Below are 18,633 nucleotides of genomic sequence, written 5' to 3'. Positions count from 1 at the left end.
TCATCTTATATTAGGAGGGGAAGTATATTTGGAGCTTATAATTACTTCGATTAGGGATTGCGACCTACACGTGTATCACATTAATCTATTCGGAACATTCTGATTTCAGCCATGTTAATTGATTGAGGACATTAGGCCGGTAAGATTTGTTAATTACGTTTAATTTTATGTAAAATTTAGAATCAAACTATCACATATGTATGCACATTATGCACAAGCATCAAGCGTGGTTTTCCAATGTAAACTTTTCACTAATGATTTTATAATACGAAACACTATGCCACTAAGGGTGTTGAGTCTTTCTGATTAAAAAAAAAAGCATGCGTATTCAGTCTAGATATCGATAGGGATTCTCTATTGACTTAACCACAAATTAAGCCAAATGAATCACTCTTTTATTCTTGTCCAAATTCCAAATTCAAACGTGAAAGAAGCTCGAGAGATGACTAGTTATCAACACAAATCGATCAAGCAGTTGGTTCTTGACTTATTTGCATTGGTAACAATAATATCGGCTAGGACTATATGATCAGGTAGGGCAATAATCTCGGTCCTTTTCCAAACGAAAAGAAGGAACTGTCGGTGGAGTTGTAGGAATTAGATTATGATATGACAAAAGGCTCTCCATGGATTCAGCCGTTAATGGCGGTTACTGGTCGTTATCCATTTTTCCAACGGTGCATGCAATTTCAAAATGTTAATTCATTAATACCATAAACTCAAAACAATAACATTACTTTCAGGTTTATAAATTTAAGATAATGTATTGCCGTCGTTTCATTTGGTTGGACGGACATGCATAACTATTTTTTTTCAACCAAGTAATTAACGAGGGAAATACGTCAATAGATTCGTTTATGATACATGGAAAGTGTTTACAAATCTCATTGAGAAAGAAATGTCACCCACTGGATTTGTCTTTTTTGGTTTTTATATTAGATTATTTAGATTGTATATTGATTTTAGTCCGACTAAAATAGACCTTTAGAATAAGACCAAAATAAAATAAGAGAGAGCGGGAAGATGGCTGCAATCACTTGATAATATTGATCATGAAGCTAATAATCAATCTACTCGATTGTCTAAAGTTCTAGGCTTCGAACTAGTTATAGAATCTTCCCAAGCCTGTGTATGAATTCGTCACGTCTGCATGCATACTATCTGCAACACGAATCACTCATTACTAGTCACACAAAAAAAAAACTAATTAAGAGGTATATATAGAAAGCGGGAAAATCAAATGGTTAACGTACTTGAACAGAATCTCAGATAGGTTGACCTTGAAAATGAGAAAGATTAGTTGAATGAGTTGAATCATAAAAACGATATCAACTGATCGATAACCAAAGGTATGGCATTCGTACTAACCTTGTGAAGCCATTGCTTCAAGAAGATGGATGGACATAAGGATGGACTTCTACAAAATGCTTTGTGAACTCTTAATGGGAAAAGTACTTGATTCACATATAATAGCTTCCGCAAGGACCTTTGTTTCTATACTGGTCGATGCATGCAACTCAACGACTTTCGATCTCATCAACAACCTTTTGAGCTTCACCTCTCATTATGATTCGTAACCATATACACTACTGCATGTAACAACCATATAAGTAAGGTCTTATTTAAATCTCTTCATCTTGCATAGGTTACAAAACATAATCCTAGGATTAAATTGTATAATATAGTATCTTATTCTGCTTAGTTAAGTCACCGTCAATTAATGATATAACTATAATGTTTGTCCACAATGTTCTTACAAATATGTATTTTACGATGATTGTTTACAAACGATGATATTGAACAACCAATATTCTTGAATTCTGGACTTGATACTGCATGCACCTCAGGCTAAGGTTAAATAGTCATGATTCATGAACTAAAGGCATAACATAGATGATAGATTGATTTTCCGAACAGAAATGTATACAAGTATGGAGCTATGGATGGGCAGCCTGCAGATTATTTAGTGAGTTTAATCCAACTAGGCCGGTAGTGCTCTTCTTGACTTCTTTAATGACAACCTACAGTATGTTTTCGGGTCGACCCCAAGAAGTCCAACCCATTTAGTGGAAGCTATATCTAGTTGGGCCAAAACATTTAGTAGGCATTCCACAAACCAAGAGGAAAAAGAAAATGTTAATAACCTTTGCAGTTTGCATGCATAATGCATAATCCAATACAATTCTACCTCAACAAAACCAGCTGATTCTCTGTTGCACTCCTACTACTCTATACGTCTCTCGCCAGCTCCACCTGGCTTGCAAAATCTTCACAAAATCCGGCGTCGGAGAATGCCTTCTCTGGTGAACAACATTAGAAAGCCTTACTAAGCTGATGTTCACAACCATATTGAGGAATTCTTGTAGATGAGGTATAACGTTCAAGTGGCTCATTAAGAGGACTGAAATTGACATCCCATTTTTCTTTTTTGACAAATCACACATCCTTCATGCGTAATCGTGCGTTTGTAAAATCAGGTGTGAACTGCCTGGTCTCTGTTTTGAACCGCACAGTGATCCCTACAATTGGTGTCACATTGCTACTGGACACCTGAGTCTAAACTTATGTCATAACAAAACAAGACCAAGACTCATGTAAGTGATGTAACAGAATATAGAAAGTAAGACCTTTTTTTTTTTGTCAATATAGAAAGTAAGACCTTGATTAAGGCATACTCACTTGTTTAAGTGCAATAATACTCTGTGACTTTTTATAAGGATCTTATTCCAATAATTGGGGCTTGCAGGACTAGGACCATGCTTAATCTTCTTTTGTCCATTCATTATTTAACTTCCTCGTTGAGAATTTGTAGCCTTATCCCAACTTGCCATTCTCTAGTTAGCTCTCTCCACACACAACTTAATTTAACATGCAAGTTGAATAGTCCTGCTTGATAGTGATAAACTGAATATGATTGAAACTAGTCTACATGTTCCTATGAAGTCCAAAACGATTTGATATTCTGGCTCTAGATATCCCACAAAATCAAGTTTGCTCTGATAGGCTAATCTCGATCAGTCAAAGAAGACAGCTAGCAGCTCTTACTATTCTCCATTTATAAGTCAAAACCGTACCCTTCAATTTGAAGTTTTGAACTCTCTTCCTCTCTCTATTCTCCATCTCTGTGTTTGTGTGAGGGGGAAGAAGCTTAGCTATGGCGGTTGGAGTTGCAATGACAGGTGAAGGTGGACAATACAATGGCAAGATGACACCATTTGTCATCCTCTCTTGTATGATGGCCGCCACAGGAGGTGTTATTTTCGGCTATGACATTGGCATTTCAGGTCCGCTTCTTTCTTTCACTAGCTTGCTATACTATATTTGCAGTCACTAGAGTACTTGTGCAAGAAACTTAATTAAGCACTTAATGCTAGCTTGCTAATTTGTTATGTGTAATGCTAAGGTGGAGTGACATCAATGGAGCCATTTCTCGAAAAGTTCTTCCCGGAGGTGTACACTCGGATGAAATCAGATACCCAAATCAGCAACTACTGTAAATTTGACAGTGAGTTGTTGACATCCTTCACATCATCACTATACATAGCAGGTCTTGTAGCTTCTGTTTTTGCCAGTTCTGTCACTAGAGCTTATGGCCGCAAGCCTTCAATCCTTGCCGGAGGTGCTGCATTTCTTGCCGGTGCAGCTTTAAACGGTGCGGCTGTGAATATTTACATGCTGATATTAGGACGCATCTTGCTTGGAGTTGGAGTTGGTTTTGCAAATCAGGTACTATATCATCTTGCTAGCTTATGTAAATAAAGAGGAGGCAAATGACTTTTTCAATATGATAATATATGGCATGCTACGTTATTGCAATGTGAAAAAGTTCAATAGACACATTATGGAAAATACAGTATTTAGTCATCAAAAATGTCAATTTTATGTGTTATTTTGTTTGTGCAGTCTGTTCCTTTATATCTTTCAGAAATGGCCCCATCAAAATATAGAGGAGCAATCAGCAACGGCTTCCAGTTTAGTGTTGGCATTGGTGCATTATCAGCTAATCTCATCAACTACGGTACTGAAAAGATTGAAGGTGGTTGGGGGTGGCGACTCTCCCTAGCCCTGGCTGCAGTCCCTGCCTCAATCTTAACACTCGGCGCAATTTTCCTGCCGGAAACACCCAACAGTCTAATTCAACGCAGTACAGACCACCAAACAGCCATGCTAATGTTGCAGCGCATCAGAGGAGTCGATGATGTCCAATTAGAACTGGAAGATCTCATTAAAGCAAACAACATTTCCAAAACCATCCAACACCCTTTCAGGAAAATCCTAGAGAGGAAGTATAGGCCTCAACTTGTAATGGCAATAGCCATCCCATTTTTCCAGCAAGTGACAGGAATCAATGTCATAGCCTTTTATGCCCCGATTCTCTTCCGAACAATCGGCTTAGGCGAAAGTGCATCACTCTTGTCTTCTGTCATGACCGGTGTAGTTGGCACAATCTCAACCTTCATATCCATGCTTATAGTTGACAAGTTTGGTAGAAGGGTGTTGTTCATAGGTGGGGGACTTCAAATGTTGGTGTCACAAATGATGATTGGGGGAGTCATGGCAGCTCAACTAGGTGACCATGGTGGAGTGAGCAAAGGGTATGCTTATTTGGTCCTGGTTTTGATTGGCATATACGTAGCAGGGTTCGGGTGGTCTTGGGGGCCTCTAGGGTGGTTAGTTCCTAGTGAGATTTTCCCACTGGAGATTAGGTCAGCTGGGCAAAGTATCAATGTGATGGTGAACTTCTTGTTCACTTTCATTGTTGCTCAAACTTTTCTAGCTATGCTTTGCCACTTCAAGGCTGGGATTTTCTTCTTTTTCGGAGGCTGGGTGATGGTGATGACGCTGTTTGTGTACTTCTTTCTGCCGGAGACGAAGAATGTGCCGATGGAGAAGATGGAATCGGTGTGGGTGGAGCACTGGTTTTGGGGGAGAATTGTTGGGGATGTTGGTAAGGATACCAAGAATGAAGCTTGATAGAGAAGATACGCTAGCGAAGTAGGATTCCAATTGGCCTGGCCACCAAAGAAGATTCCATATTCACTTTGCATTAGGGATGTAGATTTTGAATGTGCCAATATACATGTTTATGCGTATTTGATTAGTACCCATATTATCCGCTTTTATATCTTTGCTCGCATTAGTCGCATAATTGAATACTGTCGCATATAGTTGACAAATGTGACAACTATTTATCCAAAGTACCAAACACACGTAGTTGACTGGTGCAAATATCTCGGCCAAACATATAATGTATAATTCCGATTTACGTATACATGCTGTCACATCTTTATAAAAAATTCAAAAACAAATCGTTACAAAATCAACATCGTTCTTTAAAATAGTCAATTTGCTACCCTAGCTTTTCTTTGCTACTCTATATATGAAAACAAAATCCAAATAAACAAGGCTTAATAGTCAATTTACTACTCTATGATTCACCTTGGTGTTAATTTACTACCATAGCTTTTATTTATGTCAATTTTATACCCTATGTTTCTAAATTAGCTATTTTGCTATTATTTTGTCGTATTAAATTTCACTTCTCTCTAACAAATGAATGAATTTGAAAATCCAAATAAATAAATTGGTCAATCTTGAAAATCCGAGGGTTGTAAATTTTATATAAAGTTAGTAAATTGACAAAATTAATACTTAAAGTAGCAAATTAATAAATTTTGTAAAACTAGAATAGTAAATTGACAGAAATAAAACATAAGGTAGTAATTTAACATTGAAGTATAGTTTAGAGTATCAAATTGGTAATTATGACAATAAACAAACACAAAAACATGTACACCGTGGGACCTCGGCACTGTCACTGCCGTCCGGTTAAAACCATAGAAAATCCCAGTCCACTCTTCCACGTGTCACCACGCCATTGACCAGCTCACCAAAAACTTAAATACCCCCAGCGATTCTTATTTATCTCTAACTTCCTTACTTACCTTTTGAATTTTCCGCAGTTCGGTTCCAGCTTCTTCTTCCCTGATCAAAACGTAAGCTTCTTTTTTCCTTTAAACCCTGATTTGTTTGCAGATTAGGGTTTTTGCTTCTTTTACATTACCAAAGATTCAATCCTTTAGTACTGGGTTTGATCAGGTTGCCGTTGATATAAATTTTGCTTGAGAAGTTATTTGTACTGAGAACAAAGAAGAGTTTGGGAATCTGGTACTGTTGATTAGGTTTTTGAATTTGATACAGTTGAGTACAAAGTTGAGCTTTTGAAGGTGATAGGTAGAATTAACTCTAGAACTGATTGGCTTTGTTTATACTTTATAGTTTAAGACTTTAGAATCTTGATTTTTCCAGTAACAACAAGAATATATATGATTGTTATGGATATATGAGAAGTTCAAAGCTGATTGCTTTTTCTGTTTTTTTGGTACTGGGTTTACTTCAAAACAGGCTTAACAGGTGTTCTTGAATTTAAAGTTTGATTCTTGAGACTGTTACTGATTGAAATGCCTTCTGATGTTGAGCCGCGGTGGCAAGAGAAGGCTACTGGATTCTTTTCTACATCAGGTAATGCTTGATTAGGTGGTTTTCGGGTTTGGTGTCGTTTTGGTTAGCGAAGAGGGGGTTGTTATAGTTGAGTTTGAATGCAGGGGTGAAGATTAAGGAAGCTGGACAAACGGCTGGGACGTTTGTCGAGGAGGTCACTAAGGATGCGAAAGTTAATGTCTCTGATATGGCGGGGCGAGTTGGGTCAATGTTCAAGAGTCGATGGGCAATTCTTCAGCAGCCGTCGACAAGGCATGCTGTGCAGGAGCGCCTTATAACTGCTGCTGCTACGACTGGCACATTGTTTAGGAAGGGGTTGTCTGAGACAAAGGACAAGGTTTCGGTTGGAAAGGTCAAAGTTGAAGAGGTAGATTTGCTAGTACTTTATGGCTTTTACAAGGTTCTTTACTTTATTAAGGGGTCTCATGTTCTAATGTGTAAGGAACATTAAGGTGTTTAGTTCAGGATATGAAATCTTACCTTGATGGATTCTGTTAACCTGGAAGAAATCTGAGATATATTATCTAGCCTACATCACCATAGATATCTAGAGGCCTATTCCCCAAAAGCAGAATTGGATTTGGCAATTTTTGTTGGTTTTTACTCCACTGTCTACTCTAGCACTGGGTTGATACCAAATCTTTTGAAATTTTACTGATATCTACGTTGTTTACATTCCCAACATGTGTTCATTTGTATCAGTACTACGAATTTCATTAAAGAAACACACTAGGGTGCAGCTTAAAATCCTGAAATAGAAATCAATTCAAGCCTGCACTATCCTTGTAATAATCATGTATGAAGTGGGGATGATAGCTGACACATGTGAGGTGTTTTTATATCAGGTGGCAAAGAAGACTGCCCAAAAAAGCAAAACTATCCTGAGTGACATTGAAAGATGGCAGAAGGTACAGAATGTAGAGAAAGTTTCTTATGTTCTTCTCTAATCTTTGCTATACTCATTTTTGGAATCATTATAATTTCTCATTCTGTCATTTTCAGGGTGTTGCAAGCACTGATGGTAAGTTTCTATAACTTTATATAGCTTTCATAGTACCCTGTTTCTTGGCATTAACTTAACTAAATTACATGAGATTGTTTTAGCCGTGAGGTTTCAAGCCTTAAATTTGATGTAACTAAAATACTGACTATAGTACGGATGCGGATTGTGAAAGATTTATGACTTGTCTTGGTAGTCCACTAGTTTTCATTGACCTTTGCACGGCTTCCTCTAAGGTCAACTTCATAAACAAGCAAGGCAATATAGACTAGATTGGAAGGAGCTGGATGTTGGATAGAAGATAATACATGAGCATTAAGTTTGTGGTTGTGGAATATTAAGTATGTGTGTTTTTTTGACATCTAGGGTTGTGATGGCATACCTTTTGTCACAGGGTCCTAACTTTATTTTTATGCCTAGCTATAAGGTTGATGTTGTAGCTAAATCTTATTCAAAAGGAGTCAGGGTTTCATCAATCAGAAATGTTTCTTCTTAGAATTTTTTGGTGGTTTGTGTGCTCACGTTTAAGACTGTAAGTTACAGTATTAGTTATGTGTAATGTGGCCTGAATGCTGATTGTCACTTTACATTCTGCTTGCAGTTTTTGGAGTTCCAATTGAAGTTACTGTGCAACGTGAACAATCTAGCAGGCCTATTCCTCAGATTTTGGTGAAATGTGCAGATTATCTCATTTTATCAGGTACTGTTCCTTTGGACTATTACTCTGCTGTATACAAATGCATGTGTGCCAGCAGAGATTTATGTGGACATGTAGCCACGTGTACTTATCCTGGTGAACTCTATATGCATGTACTGAGTTATCATCTCAAGATGATTAATTTGGTTGTCACTCTTACTAGGGTTAAACACACCATATCTGTTTAAAGGCGAGGGAGATAAAACAGTTATCCAACAACTGATTTCTATGTATAACCAAGGTATGTGCAGTGTTTGTTTGGCTGTGTGTATGCGCGCACATGTTTTCTTTCTTGCTTGCTTGTCTTTAGATAAGAGTTTCTAAATACCATGTATTAATATCACCTATATCAGATTCAAATGCATCATTACCGGAGGGTGTCAGTTCAATTGATGTAGCGGCTCTAGTCAAATGTTACCTAGCTACCCTTCCTGAACCACTGACTACATTTGAGCTTTATAGTGATGTTAGAGGTGCTCGGTCTAGCATAAATGCAATGAAAAACATGCTGAAGAGGCTTCCTACTGTAAACTACACGACTCTGGAATTTATTACTGCACTGCTGTTGCGTGTTAGCCAAAAGTCAGTTCTCAACAAGGCACGATACTCTCTCTCTCTCTCACACACACACACACACACACACACACACACACACCATGCTTTTCATAGCCAGGTGTTTGATACAGCTCGGTTTATTTAATTTATACAGATGGACACCCAAAGTCTTGCAATGGAGATGGCCCCTCTTATAATTTGGCAGAAGGGTAGGGCACCAGACCTATATAAGAAGTATTGGAATCAACCATCAAAAGGTCTTTCAAAGAAACACTCGGATCCGGAGCCTACTTATAGTGCATGGGACATGCTTTCTGGTGAGTGCTTCATTCCATACTTCCATTGTTATAAAAGAAAAATTCGAAGAGGTTTCCTTCACATAGAGGAACAATAAGAAAAATACCATATATGTAATTTCTTGTCAGAAGCAATATATGTATTTAGTGTATTAAATTTTCATTAACTGATTAAAGTTTGTCATTGTATTTAAATACTATAAGTAGTTGAAGATTTTCCCTTTCTATGTAATCGGTTGGGCCAACTCTATGAGAAAAACAATAAACTAGAAATTTTAGTAAGGTTTAAAAATAAAAAATTTGATGTTTATACTTTATAATTAGAAATTCTAGTTAGTATGTGTGATCTTGATGCTTCTTTTTGTTGTTATAGATGAAGGTGACAATGTAGATGATTCCATTCCCTTGGATGATGGTGTGCCTCTCGACTTGGGCGCTATCGAGGTTGTTCAGTGTCTCATGGAACATCACAATGCGATCTTCACAGATGCAAATGAAACAGTCTGGAGGTGACATCATGAATTGCCTCTGACAACATCTACTTCAACTGAAATTATCAAGACGGAAAGCTTTGGTTGAGATGGCTGCTGGATAGTAGAGGTTATGTTTTTTGCCAATCTGAAAAAGGTTTAGTCTTTTCTCAATTTGGACATAAAAGTAGTGAAAAGCTTGAATTACTTGCTTGGGGAAAGGAAAGTTACTGTTTCTGTACAGTTCTTACTTGGCATAGTTTGGTCTGCAGCATTGAAAATCTTGCAAATAATACAGAATTGGATGTGATGACTTCTGTCTGTACTCTTGGGAAGTTAGTTTCTAACTTACTGCCGCATCTTTATAGTGTGTAAATTTCTGAATAACATCAGTTCATATTGAGCTTGGTGGATTGACTGGACCAACACATTGTACAAAAAAGAGTAAATAGTGTGACCCATGAAGTATATTCTTACGAAGTCTTAGTCACATGACAAGCTTATTAGGATTGAAGAAAATTTAATTCAGAGGGGTATGAATATCGAGCCCCTCTTCCTTTTTTCAGTGTCCCAAAATAGTGTTGATAAAAAAGAACCATCAAGTAGCAATATCGTGAATGTACCTATGTAAGCTCTTGCATTTGGACAAGTTTTTATTTTATACGCTGACAATCACAGATGAGCAACTTGAGAAAACTACATTTTTACACGAACAAAGTAGATATCAACGCTCTCATGACAAATATTGAGAGCTTCTAAGATCTTAGGGTCATGGCAATGACGCGACAACAACTGTTTGAAATTTCGATTTGCTACTGATTGTGTCTTTCCCCAATCAGCCATGCCTGCAAACTCTCTTTTCAGTTAAAGATACTACTGGAGGAGTTCATTTTGTGAATTGTTACAGTGCAATGGTTCATGCACGAGGTACAACTACGCGGTCTAATGTGACGTATAAAATGTCACGAAGTATAGGACATCCTAGTCTCAAAGACAAATCAATAAAAACAGTTAAAACACATCCTTGTATTCTCGTTTCATCTGCGATCATGGCAGGTTGGCAACCTTAGATGAAGCCATTTCTTCTTCACCAGAAAGTCAAACCCTGTCCAGATAACAGTCAACACCACCACACTCGATCATGGCTTCCAAATCTCTCAGCTCTCCCTGTTTCTGCACCCTCAATGTTTTACTGCTCTTCCTGGTAAACGAAAGCTCTCTGCTTTACTTGGTTTTGTTTTTTTTTGTAGGGAGACCCAACTCGATTTCAAACAGTTATATTCAGCTTCTTGGATAGAAATATGTTTGGTTGGATTTAGTTACACACTAAAGATGGTTGCTTTTTGATGAGTTATTAAGGTTACAGGGCACCAAGCTTTGAGTTCTGGGCGATACCCTGTGGTGGTGAGCACTTGGCCTTTCGTAGAGGCTGTCAGAGCTGCTTGGAGGGCTGTGGATAATGGGCTCTCTGCAGTTGATGCAGTTGTTGAGGGCTGTTCGGCTTGTGAGGAACTCAGATGCGATGGGACAGGTGAAAGTTTTGAATCTTTAATTCACCTAAGTTGAGAAATATGTTCCAATAGTTTTTTCTGTAATGCTGAGTTAGGTTTATGTGATTGATAGGGTAGTCGCTTTATATGTGCATTAGAAGAGGAAGTGTTGCTTCTCTAAATTTGTAATAATATTCATGATTCATTTAGCTACCAATGTAGAACTGTTTGTATCGTGGATTTTCTTGGAGAACTAGTGTTATTTCAGTGTTGCTTCTTATGGTGAATGGAGCTTCATTCATAGAAAACAAGTGAATTCTTAATGGTGAAATTATAGCTTGAACATCATATTAATATTGGGATTTGCCATGTTGATGGGATTCTTCATAGCTAACATCGGCACCTTTTTATGATCATACTTTTGGGACAGTTGGGCCTGGTGGGAGTCCGGATGAGAATGGAGAGACAACAATTGATGCTCTGGTGATGGATGGGGTAAGCATAAGTCACATATCCCTTCTGTCTGTCATTGCTCTTGTTATTACTATCTGTTATGTTGATTGCTCTAAAAGTAATTATCTGTCATATGTCGTGGTAAGGACATCCATAGGTGACTATGGAGGTTGGAGCTGTTGCTGCCATGAGGTATGTCAAAGATGGAATCAAAGCTGCTAGATTAGTTATGCAACATACAGAACACACTATGCTTGTCGGAGAGCAAGCCTCAGTGTTTGCCATTTCAATGGGTCTTTCAGGACCAACAAACCTTAGTTCATCAGAGTCTATGGAGAAGTGGACTAATTGGAAAGAAAATCACTGCCAACCGAACTTTTGGAAAGACGTTGTACCTGTAGGTGGATGTGGGCCTTATCATGCAAAGGAATTTGTAGGCCTTTGTGATGGGACATGTTCAGATACCACCCCAGTAGGAAACATAAGATCAAGTTCTCATATTGGTCTTCATAACCATGACACCATATCAATGGCAGTTATTGATAAAGTAAGTTAATAATCTTCGCTAAATTTCGTTTTAAACTTTAATTTCACTAATTTACCATATTCTTCTGGTCCAGATGGGTCACATTGCTGTTGGTACCTCCACTAATGGAGCCACATTTAAGATCCCAGGGAGGTAAGTATATTTGGACATTTTACTGGGTCATATTTCATGGTCTTATTTGTCAAAGCTACAGCACTTGCTTGTCCTATTGTCATTCCAATTGTTCTTATCATAAGTAGTACTTCTGTGAAATTTTCTTCAGCTTTTGTTAATTGATGCATAAGTATCACCAAGGCTTTTAGACAAAGATACAATTGGTTAGCTTCTTATCTGCCTATATGTTTGTTGATATTAGACATGATGGAATTGGTATTATAAAAACTAATCGAATAATGATGGATTGTCAAATTGTATTCACAGCTTGGACTTCCTTATTAATTGTTTCTTTGCTGCAGGGTGGGTGATGGACCTATTGCAGGATCTTCTTCATATGCCGATGATGATGTGGGTGCTTGTGGTGCAACTGGAGACGGTGACATCATGATGCGTTTCCTTCCATGGTAGTGAAAAGAAGAAACTCCTTTTCTTTTCTTTTACCTGAAATACTGGTCACTTTGTTCCTGGTCATTGTTGGATTCTTCATTGGGATATTTCTATGTGATGTCAATTTGGTCAACAATTCAGATTCTTACTCAGATGAAATCCACATGATGTTCATAAACTTTCCTCTTGGGTGTTATGAGTCATTGGATGCATTTTCTCAAAGTCTTATTCATTATTTACTCTGCAAAATAATGGCCTAAAGTTTGTAAGCTGCTGCCTTGAGGCCCTTGTTCCAAAAAGCAAAACCAATCTCAGCCATCCTGTTTTCACCCCTCTGGTATATTTTCATGTGAAATTTACTTTTCAATGTTTCTTATGTGGGTTCATGCACTCAGTTGTATGGAACAGTTATCTTATGTATGTATATTATGCAATTATAAATATTGTTTTCGACTTTTACTTTGTGTATTTAGTCCTCAATTTGTTTCTGGTTTTGCTTGTCAGGATTATATATTTATCCATCGGCAAACTTCTGCTAATTCTCCTCTGCTGAATTTATTCATTTCAATCCACGAATCTGACAGGGTACTTTGTTTGATTACCTAACAGTTATCAAGTTGTAGAGAGTATGAGGTTGGGGATGGAGCCTCAGCTTGCAGCCAAGGATGCAATATCACGCATTGCGCGCAAATTCCCTGCTTTTGTGGGTGCTGTGTTTGCAATAAATAAGAACGGCGTGCATGCTGGTGCTTGCCATGGGTGGACATTTCAGTACTCGGTCAGAAACTCAGACATGGATGATGTGAAGGTTTACACGGTAGTGCCCTGACTAGATAAGGGGTGTCCATAAGTTTATGCATATCCAACCTTATTCAGCTATTCACATATCAATGTACATGCCGGTGCCTGCCAAGAGGGAGTGCATTAAGTCTGCAACGATCCCGAAGATCAACCTTTCAGCTATTCCATACCTAGCCAAAAGGCATTACATCTCTGAAGAATGAGTTCAAAAAGTTGTAATTTTAATGATGATGAGCTTATGCTGATCTATTTATCATTCTAGGCTGGGATCTTGACTAGAGTTATGTCTTATAGTTAATTTCATCTTGTTCTCTTAGACATTTTATGCTTGGGTGTTAACCTGATAGTGAAATAAATTGAGGATGACAAGAATCATCTTTGATCTTTGAAAAAGGTCATCTTTTCTATGCAATGCATATTTGCACGGAATATAATGAAATATCAAAGCATGTTAAACTTTGTTATTCTTCATTACCATACGGTCCATACTACTATTCTTCATGATGTAAGACGTGCTTTCAATACAGAAAAAGAACAAAGAAAATTAACGAAAGAGAGAAAGAGAAAAAGAGACTTTAATATTGAATATATAGATCTCTCTAGCCGAACCAGCTCGCCCAACCAACAACGAATCTGCCAAAACTCCAAAACCCATCGCCAGTTTCTGAATATTTCACCTTCTTTTCTCCTCCTCTGCCCATTTTTCCGATTTGTCTGAGAAGAAAGAGCTGATCACCCATTTAGGCCTCTAATGCCCTTCTGAATGGAACGAGACGCTGTAGACGGTTCTATCCAACCAGACCAATCTCTCCCACATGCACAGTTTGAAGACCAACCCTCCATTCTGAGCTGCACGCTTTCATTGGACCACGTTGGCCAAGTCTGCCTCAGCTTCAACTCAGATGGGTTGTCTTGGACATTGCTTGAGCCATTGGATAATGTAAACTTCTAGTTTTCTCATTTTGTGTTTTCATGTTTTTGGCTTGGAAAAAATGGTTCTTTTGCTACTCCAGGATTGAAAGTAATGCTTTTTTTGTATTGGTTTTATTGGTTTTGGTATGTCTTTTGCTTAATAGGCTTGAAGGGGAATTGGCCAATTGGGTTGTTGTTTTTTGTCATTGTTGTACGAGTTTTGTGGTGAAGATCGGTCCTTTAACTATGGTAGATCATTTTTGTTTTGTTTTGTTTTGATAGTGTTCTTGTTATGAGGCCTGGAAGACTAGTGGGTTATCTATTTTCATTATTGTGGGAAAGATCAGTTTTCTCTTATTCTAGTTGAACACTTAGTAAGTAGCTTTAGTTTAACTGTGAATATTTATGTTTTTCTTTAATGTCTAATATATCAGGATGACTCAACTTGTTTGTGCATCAAATTTGCTCCAAAGGTTGCAACAACTGAGATCAAGTTTTCGGATGTGTATGCTGTTGAGCTGATCAACTATGGTGTGATTCATGGACCAAATGTCTCGAATGCTCGAAGATGCCTTAAGGGTCATCGTGAACGTGATTCTGAGGTTCGTTTAGTTCCTTTCCTTGGTGCTTTAAGTCTCTGACCAGGTAGTGATATCTTGTGTATTTACATTGATGCAGAGTTACCGCTTTATAGTACATGGTTTCCAGAGCTCAAGGACTCTGCCGTCTGTTCATGTCCTTGCTACATATACATTTGGTCATACGGATCTCCACATATGTCAGATGTGGGTCCATCAAATCAATGCTTCTCTGGACTTACAGCAGGGGAGGCCAAAGGATCTTCTGGTATGTATTGTACTTGCCTAAACACTACATAATTATTCTAGTTCCAATCACAAGTCATTTAGTTGGTTGATCTAAATGGACAAAAAGGTTGTAATATAATTCTTTTCCAGAAACTTTTTCTGCTTGGCTAGGTTTTTGTTCATCCAAGAAGTGGGAAGGCAAATGGCTGTAAAACTTGGGATAGTGTGGCTCCTATATTCTCCCGCGCTAAAGTGAAAACAAAGGTACACTTTTAGCTTCTTTATTGCTATTTGAACCAAGAAGCATACTGAAGAAAGTGATAACGCTATATCACATACTGTTATAACAAGTATAAGTTTTACTTCCTCAGCTGATTGTGACTGAAAGGGCAGGGCATGCCTACGATGCAATGTCAACTATAGGAAACAAAGAACTTATGTCATATGATGGAGTGATAGCTGTTGTGAGCAACTTATGAACTCTCTTCTCAAGTTTAGCTTAAATTGTATCCATCTTATTCCAAATTAGTGATTGTTGGTAATTGGTTTACTTCCAGGGTGGTGATGGTTTTTTCAATGAAATTCTTAATGGATTTCTTTCCTCAAGGCATAAAGCTCCATATCCACCAACTCCTTCAGATTTCCTTGATTTTGCAAGCTGTAATGAGAGTCTCCTTGTGAATGATCCAGATCCAAGTGACACTGTTATTGAAGCTTCTTCTCAGAACAATGAGCAGTCTCCCCTCCTCCCAAGTTCAAGTGATAATGGCTCAGGAGTCTCAAGTATCAGTAAGTGTGATAATCACTTGTTTCCATACAAGACATACTTTCAATCTGATTTCTAGTTGATCAAGGAGTTAGCTGATGTATCACTGGATGCATCGTAAAGTAAAGGGACTTGTTTATGGCTCTTGCAGTGTTGGCAATTTATTGTGTATTTAAAATTATGAACATTAAATTAATAATTTGATAAACGTTATATTATATACATACATATATTTACTGGTGCCTAGTGCCTGATTCATATATATATTTTTTTAAATAATCCAGCAGATCAAGAGCCTGAGTTCTCCCTCCCCAGTGAAAATTTAAGATTTGGACTCATTCCTGCTGGCTCAACTGATGCCATTGTGATGTGGTAGTCCTTCACATTAACAATCAGCTTTAAGATTTTTCTGTCTTATTGTTTTCCCACTGCACTATGAATTTATTTATTTCCAGAGCATAGTGGTCTTCCTATAATTTCAGCTGATATTCTTTTCTTTGGTCTATCAAAGGTGTTCACCTTTATATCTTCTTTTTTCAGTACAACTGGAGCCCGAGATCCTGTAACATCCGCATTTCACATTGTCCTCGGTAAAAGAGTGTGGCTTGATGTAGCCCAAGTTGTGAGGTGGAAAACAGTATCTACATCGAAGGTTGAACCTTATGTGCGCTATGCAGCTTCATTTGCTGGGTAATTTCTCATTTTAACTAATGTCATTGCATATTATCCACCCAAATCACTGTAATAGTCAGCACTGGCTCTTATTGTTATGTGCTAATGAGTCCAAAATTCTGGATAGATAACGAGTGGTGACTCAAGAAAAGTTAGCCAATATTTTTCTCATTTTATATCTCACATAAAAAGCAGTTCTCTAAGATCCATATGCTCAATGTTTTAGGTACGGATTTTATGGAGATGTCATTACAGAGAGTGAAAAGTACCGTTGGATGGGACCTAAAAGATACGATTATGCAGGAACAAAGGTGTTTTTGAAGCACAGGTAATCAAAGTACCAAATAATGACTGCTAGAGCTCAGATCATGAATATTGTCTCTGTATGGATCCATATTTGGTAACTGACTTTTATTGGTTTCTTTTGTTGGTGGGTGTAGGTATACCACATAGATTCTTTTCACTACCTACATTTATAATATGATTGACAAGATTTTTTTTGTTTATTTTATTTTTGCTTAAACATTAAGATATTTCCTGTGTTGTTCAGGTCCTATCAGGCAGAAATTGCATATGTAGATGTTAAATCAGAAGAAATAAATTCAACTTCTGATAAAGGTAATCTTGGTGGTCGCAAGCGACCATTTTGGAGCTCGAACAAATCTGAAAAAGTGATATGTCGTGCCAACTGCAACATTTGTTGCACCAAGCCTATTAATGGGTCCACAAATCAGACCGCTTACTCACATTCAGGAGAGACAAAATGGTCCAGTGCCAAGGGAAAGTTTCTAAGTGTTGGTGCTGCAGTAATTTCAAATAGAAATGAAAAGGCACCCGATGGTTTGGTGGCTGATGCCCATCTTTCAGATGGTTTTCTCCATCTCATATTAATCAAGGACTGTCCTCATGCTCTCTATCTTTGGTAATATATAGTTTTTCTCTCAATACTCCTTCCCTCTCATCTGATTGTTGCACAATGGTTGATATAGTATCCCTATTGAAACTGAAAATTCAAGTTATAATTAGTTGGTATTTTACAGTTTATAATCTTTTGATGGCCTATTTGAAACTTTTATGATGAGTTTGGGAGGCTTTGTTGCGTGTTAGTTTCCACCATATTAAGGAACATGGCAGTCATGCTTCTTAATGGTGCTAATGAGTAGTGACCATTTTGGAGAGATATATGTATAGACTATAGAGGTATTGAAGATATTTTGCTTCTTCTATGTGAATTTGTATCCTTTTTTGCATGATACAGGCATCTTACACAGCTTGCAAAGAAAGGAGGAAATCCTTTTGATTTCAAGTTTGTGGAACACCACAAGGTATGATTTCACATGACTTGCCTCATTTCTCTTTTGTTATCCAAATGGTGTCACTGGTGAAAACTTCATATCTTGGATGCAGACCCCTGCTTTTACATTTAAATCTTCTGGGACTGAGAGTGTCTGGAATTTAGACGGTGAAGCATTTCAAGCACACCAGCTATCAGCTCAAGTATTCCGTGGTCTCATCAGCTTGTTCGCCACCGGTCCTGAAGTTTGATAGAGAGCCAAGGGTGGGATATTACGATGCATATAATGTACATTGATTTTTTTAATTATTCTTTTTGGCTCTATACATGGAATTGAAAGGCAGACATGGGGCTCCATTGCGATTTCCATGTTCAAGCTTTGTAACCAGAACTCAGATTAGTGTCATGTATCACAAACAGTTTTGTGTAACAATTCTATATGATGAAATATATCGCAAAGAGCTTCGGACAGAGATTAACAATTTGTTTTAAATTCATTTCTTTAAGAAACAATGTGTCTTAAAGTCTGGTCCAGTATTGTACCAAAAAAAGAAAGAAAGTCTGATCAAATAAGATTGTGGCATGTGGCGGTCATACGTAACCCTTCCAGTTGTCTGATCTAGCAAGACAACAAGAAAATTTCAAAGTTAGGACATCATTGTTATTCCCATGAAGTTTGTGAGTGGTAAATGATCAAATAATGGAAGACCTGGCCGAATTCAAAGTCTCTTCCCTATGACCCTTTCGTTAAGTTTTGTGACGACCCCAAAGTGACTCCCTTGTAATTTTCAATACAAGACAAATACATAGTTACATACATATCACAGTTG

The 18,633-nt window shown here is 37.7% G+C and overlaps 4 protein-coding genes across 8 annotated transcripts; all 4 read left to right on the top strand.

Moving 5' to 3' along the window:
- The first annotated feature begins 3,101 nt into the window (after window positions 1–3,101).
- LOC126801828 (hexose carrier protein HEX6) lies at window positions 3,102–5,104 on the top strand. Its single transcript, XM_050529292.1, has 3 exons — window positions 3,102–3,284; window positions 3,404–3,726; window positions 3,904–5,104. Exons 1-3 carry the CDS (start codon window positions 3,155–3,157, stop codon window positions 4,972–4,974), a joined length of 1,524 nt encoding a protein of 507 aa, XP_050385249.1. The 5' UTR covers window positions 3,102–3,154; the 3' UTR covers window positions 4,975–5,104.
- Window positions 5,105–5,928: 824 nt separating this feature from the next.
- On the top strand, window positions 5,929–9,932 carry LOC126801829 (uncharacterized Rho GTPase-activating protein At5g61530). Its single transcript, XM_050529293.1, has 10 exons — window positions 5,929–5,996; window positions 6,406–6,522; window positions 6,606–6,868; window positions 7,347–7,409; window positions 7,504–7,522; window positions 8,103–8,201; window positions 8,362–8,439; window positions 8,552–8,796; window positions 8,908–9,070; window positions 9,423–9,932. The coding sequence occupies exons 2-10, from the start codon at window positions 6,462–6,464 to the stop codon at window positions 9,560–9,562; spliced, it is 1,131 nt and encodes a 376-aa protein (XP_050385250.1). The 5' UTR covers window positions 5,929–5,996; window positions 6,406–6,461; the 3' UTR covers window positions 9,563–9,932.
- Window positions 9,933–10,523: 591 nt separating this feature from the next.
- Window positions 10,524–13,766, top strand: LOC126802207 (probable isoaspartyl peptidase/L-asparaginase 3). 2 transcript variants are annotated; one of them, XM_050529792.1, is made up of 7 exons: window positions 10,524–10,723; window positions 10,879–11,050; window positions 11,440–11,504; window positions 11,620–12,009; window positions 12,083–12,141; window positions 12,465–12,569; window positions 13,162–13,765. In XM_050529792.1, the coding sequence occupies exons 1-7, from the start codon at window positions 10,661–10,663 to the stop codon at window positions 13,379–13,381; spliced, it is 1,074 nt and encodes a 357-aa protein (XP_050385749.1). In that variant the 5' UTR covers window positions 10,524–10,660; the 3' UTR covers window positions 13,382–13,765. The 2 variants fall into 2 exon arrangements, with proteins under 2 accessions (XP_050385749.1, XP_050385750.1); XM_050529793.1 differs by lacking the exon at window positions 10,524–10,723 and having other exon boundaries at window positions 10,988–11,050; window positions 11,609–12,009; window positions 13,162–13,766.
- Window positions 13,767–13,952: 186 nt separating this feature from the next.
- On the top strand, window positions 13,953–18,287 carry LOC126802019 (ceramide kinase). Of its 4 annotated transcripts, none has more exons than XM_050529537.1 (12): window positions 13,953–14,293; window positions 14,700–14,867; window positions 14,944–15,111; window positions 15,243–15,335; window positions 15,443–15,535; window positions 15,629–15,860; window positions 16,122–16,209; window positions 16,378–16,527; window positions 16,736–16,837; window positions 17,060–17,431; window positions 17,768–17,834; window positions 17,969–18,287. In XM_050529537.1, the coding sequence occupies exons 1-12, from the start codon at window positions 14,117–14,119 to the stop codon at window positions 18,098–18,100; spliced, it is 1,842 nt and encodes a 613-aa protein (XP_050385494.1). In that variant the 5' UTR covers window positions 13,953–14,116; the 3' UTR covers window positions 18,101–18,287. The 4 variants fall into 4 exon arrangements, with proteins under 4 accessions (XP_050385494.1, XP_050385495.1, XP_050385493.1 ...); XM_050529538.1 differs by having other exon boundaries at window positions 13,954–14,293; window positions 14,739–14,867; window positions 17,917–18,287; XM_050529536.1 differs by having other exon boundaries at window positions 13,956–14,293; window positions 16,125–16,209; window positions 17,917–18,287.
- The last annotated feature ends 346 nt before the right edge of the window (window positions 18,288–18,633 follow it).

The sequence above is a fragment of the Argentina anserina genome, chromosome 7, assembly GCF_933775445.1.
Source record: "Argentina anserina chromosome 7, drPotAnse1.1, whole genome shotgun sequence".
In the NCBI taxonomy this organism is placed as follows: domain Eukaryota; kingdom Viridiplantae; phylum Streptophyta; class Magnoliopsida; order Rosales; family Rosaceae; genus Argentina; species Argentina anserina.
Note: the sequence above shows the minus strand (reverse complement) of the source record. Positions and strands in the feature narration are given on the sequence as shown.

Excerpts from the sequence above, each read along its gene's own strand:
- LOC126801828 (XM_050529292.1), top strand. The coding sequence starts at position 3,155 with ATGGCGGTTGGAGTTGCAATGACAGGTGAAGGTGGACAATACAATGGC. Across the intron at positions 3,285-3,403 it reads CTATGACATTGGCATTTCAG|GTGGAGTGACATCAATGGAG; the intron begins GTCCGCTTCTTT and ends TGTAATGCTAAG. Across the intron at positions 3,727-3,903 it reads GAGTTGGTTTTGCAAATCAG|TCTGTTCCTTTATATCTTTC; the intron begins GTACTATATCAT and ends TTGTTTGTGCAG.
- LOC126801829 (XM_050529293.1), top strand. The coding sequence starts at position 6,462 with ATGCCTTCTGATGTTGAGCCGCGGTGGCAAGAGAAGGCTACTGGATTC. Across the intron at positions 6,869-7,346 it reads GAAAGGTCAAAGTTGAAGAG|GTGGCAAAGAAGACTGCCCA; the intron begins GTAGATTTGCTA and ends TTTTTATATCAG. Across the intron at positions 9,071-9,422 it reads TGCATGGGACATGCTTTCTG|ATGAAGGTGACAATGTAGAT; the intron begins GTGAGTGCTTCA and ends TTGTTGTTATAG.
- LOC126802207 (XM_050529792.1), top strand. The coding sequence starts at position 10,661 with ATGGCTTCCAAATCTCTCAGCTCTCCCTGTTTCTGCACCCTCAATGTT. Across the intron at positions 11,051-11,439 it reads ACTCAGATGCGATGGGACAG|TTGGGCCTGGTGGGAGTCCG; the intron begins GTGAAAGTTTTG and ends CTTTTGGGACAG. Across the intron at positions 12,010-12,082 it reads CAATGGCAGTTATTGATAAA|ATGGGTCACATTGCTGTTGG; the intron begins GTAAGTTAATAA and ends CTTCTGGTCCAG.
- LOC126802019 (XM_050529534.1), top strand. The coding sequence starts at position 14,117 with ATGGAACGAGACGCTGTAGACGGTTCTATCCAACCAGACCAATCTCTC. Across the intron at positions 15,536-15,628 it reads ATGATGGAGTGATAGCTGTT|GGTGGTGATGGTTTTTTCAA; the intron begins GTGAGCAACTTA and ends GTTTACTTCCAG. Across the intron at positions 16,838-17,059 it reads AAGGTGTTTTTGAAGCACAG|GTCCTATCAGGCAGAAATTG; the intron begins GTAATCAAAGTA and ends TGTGTTGTTCAG.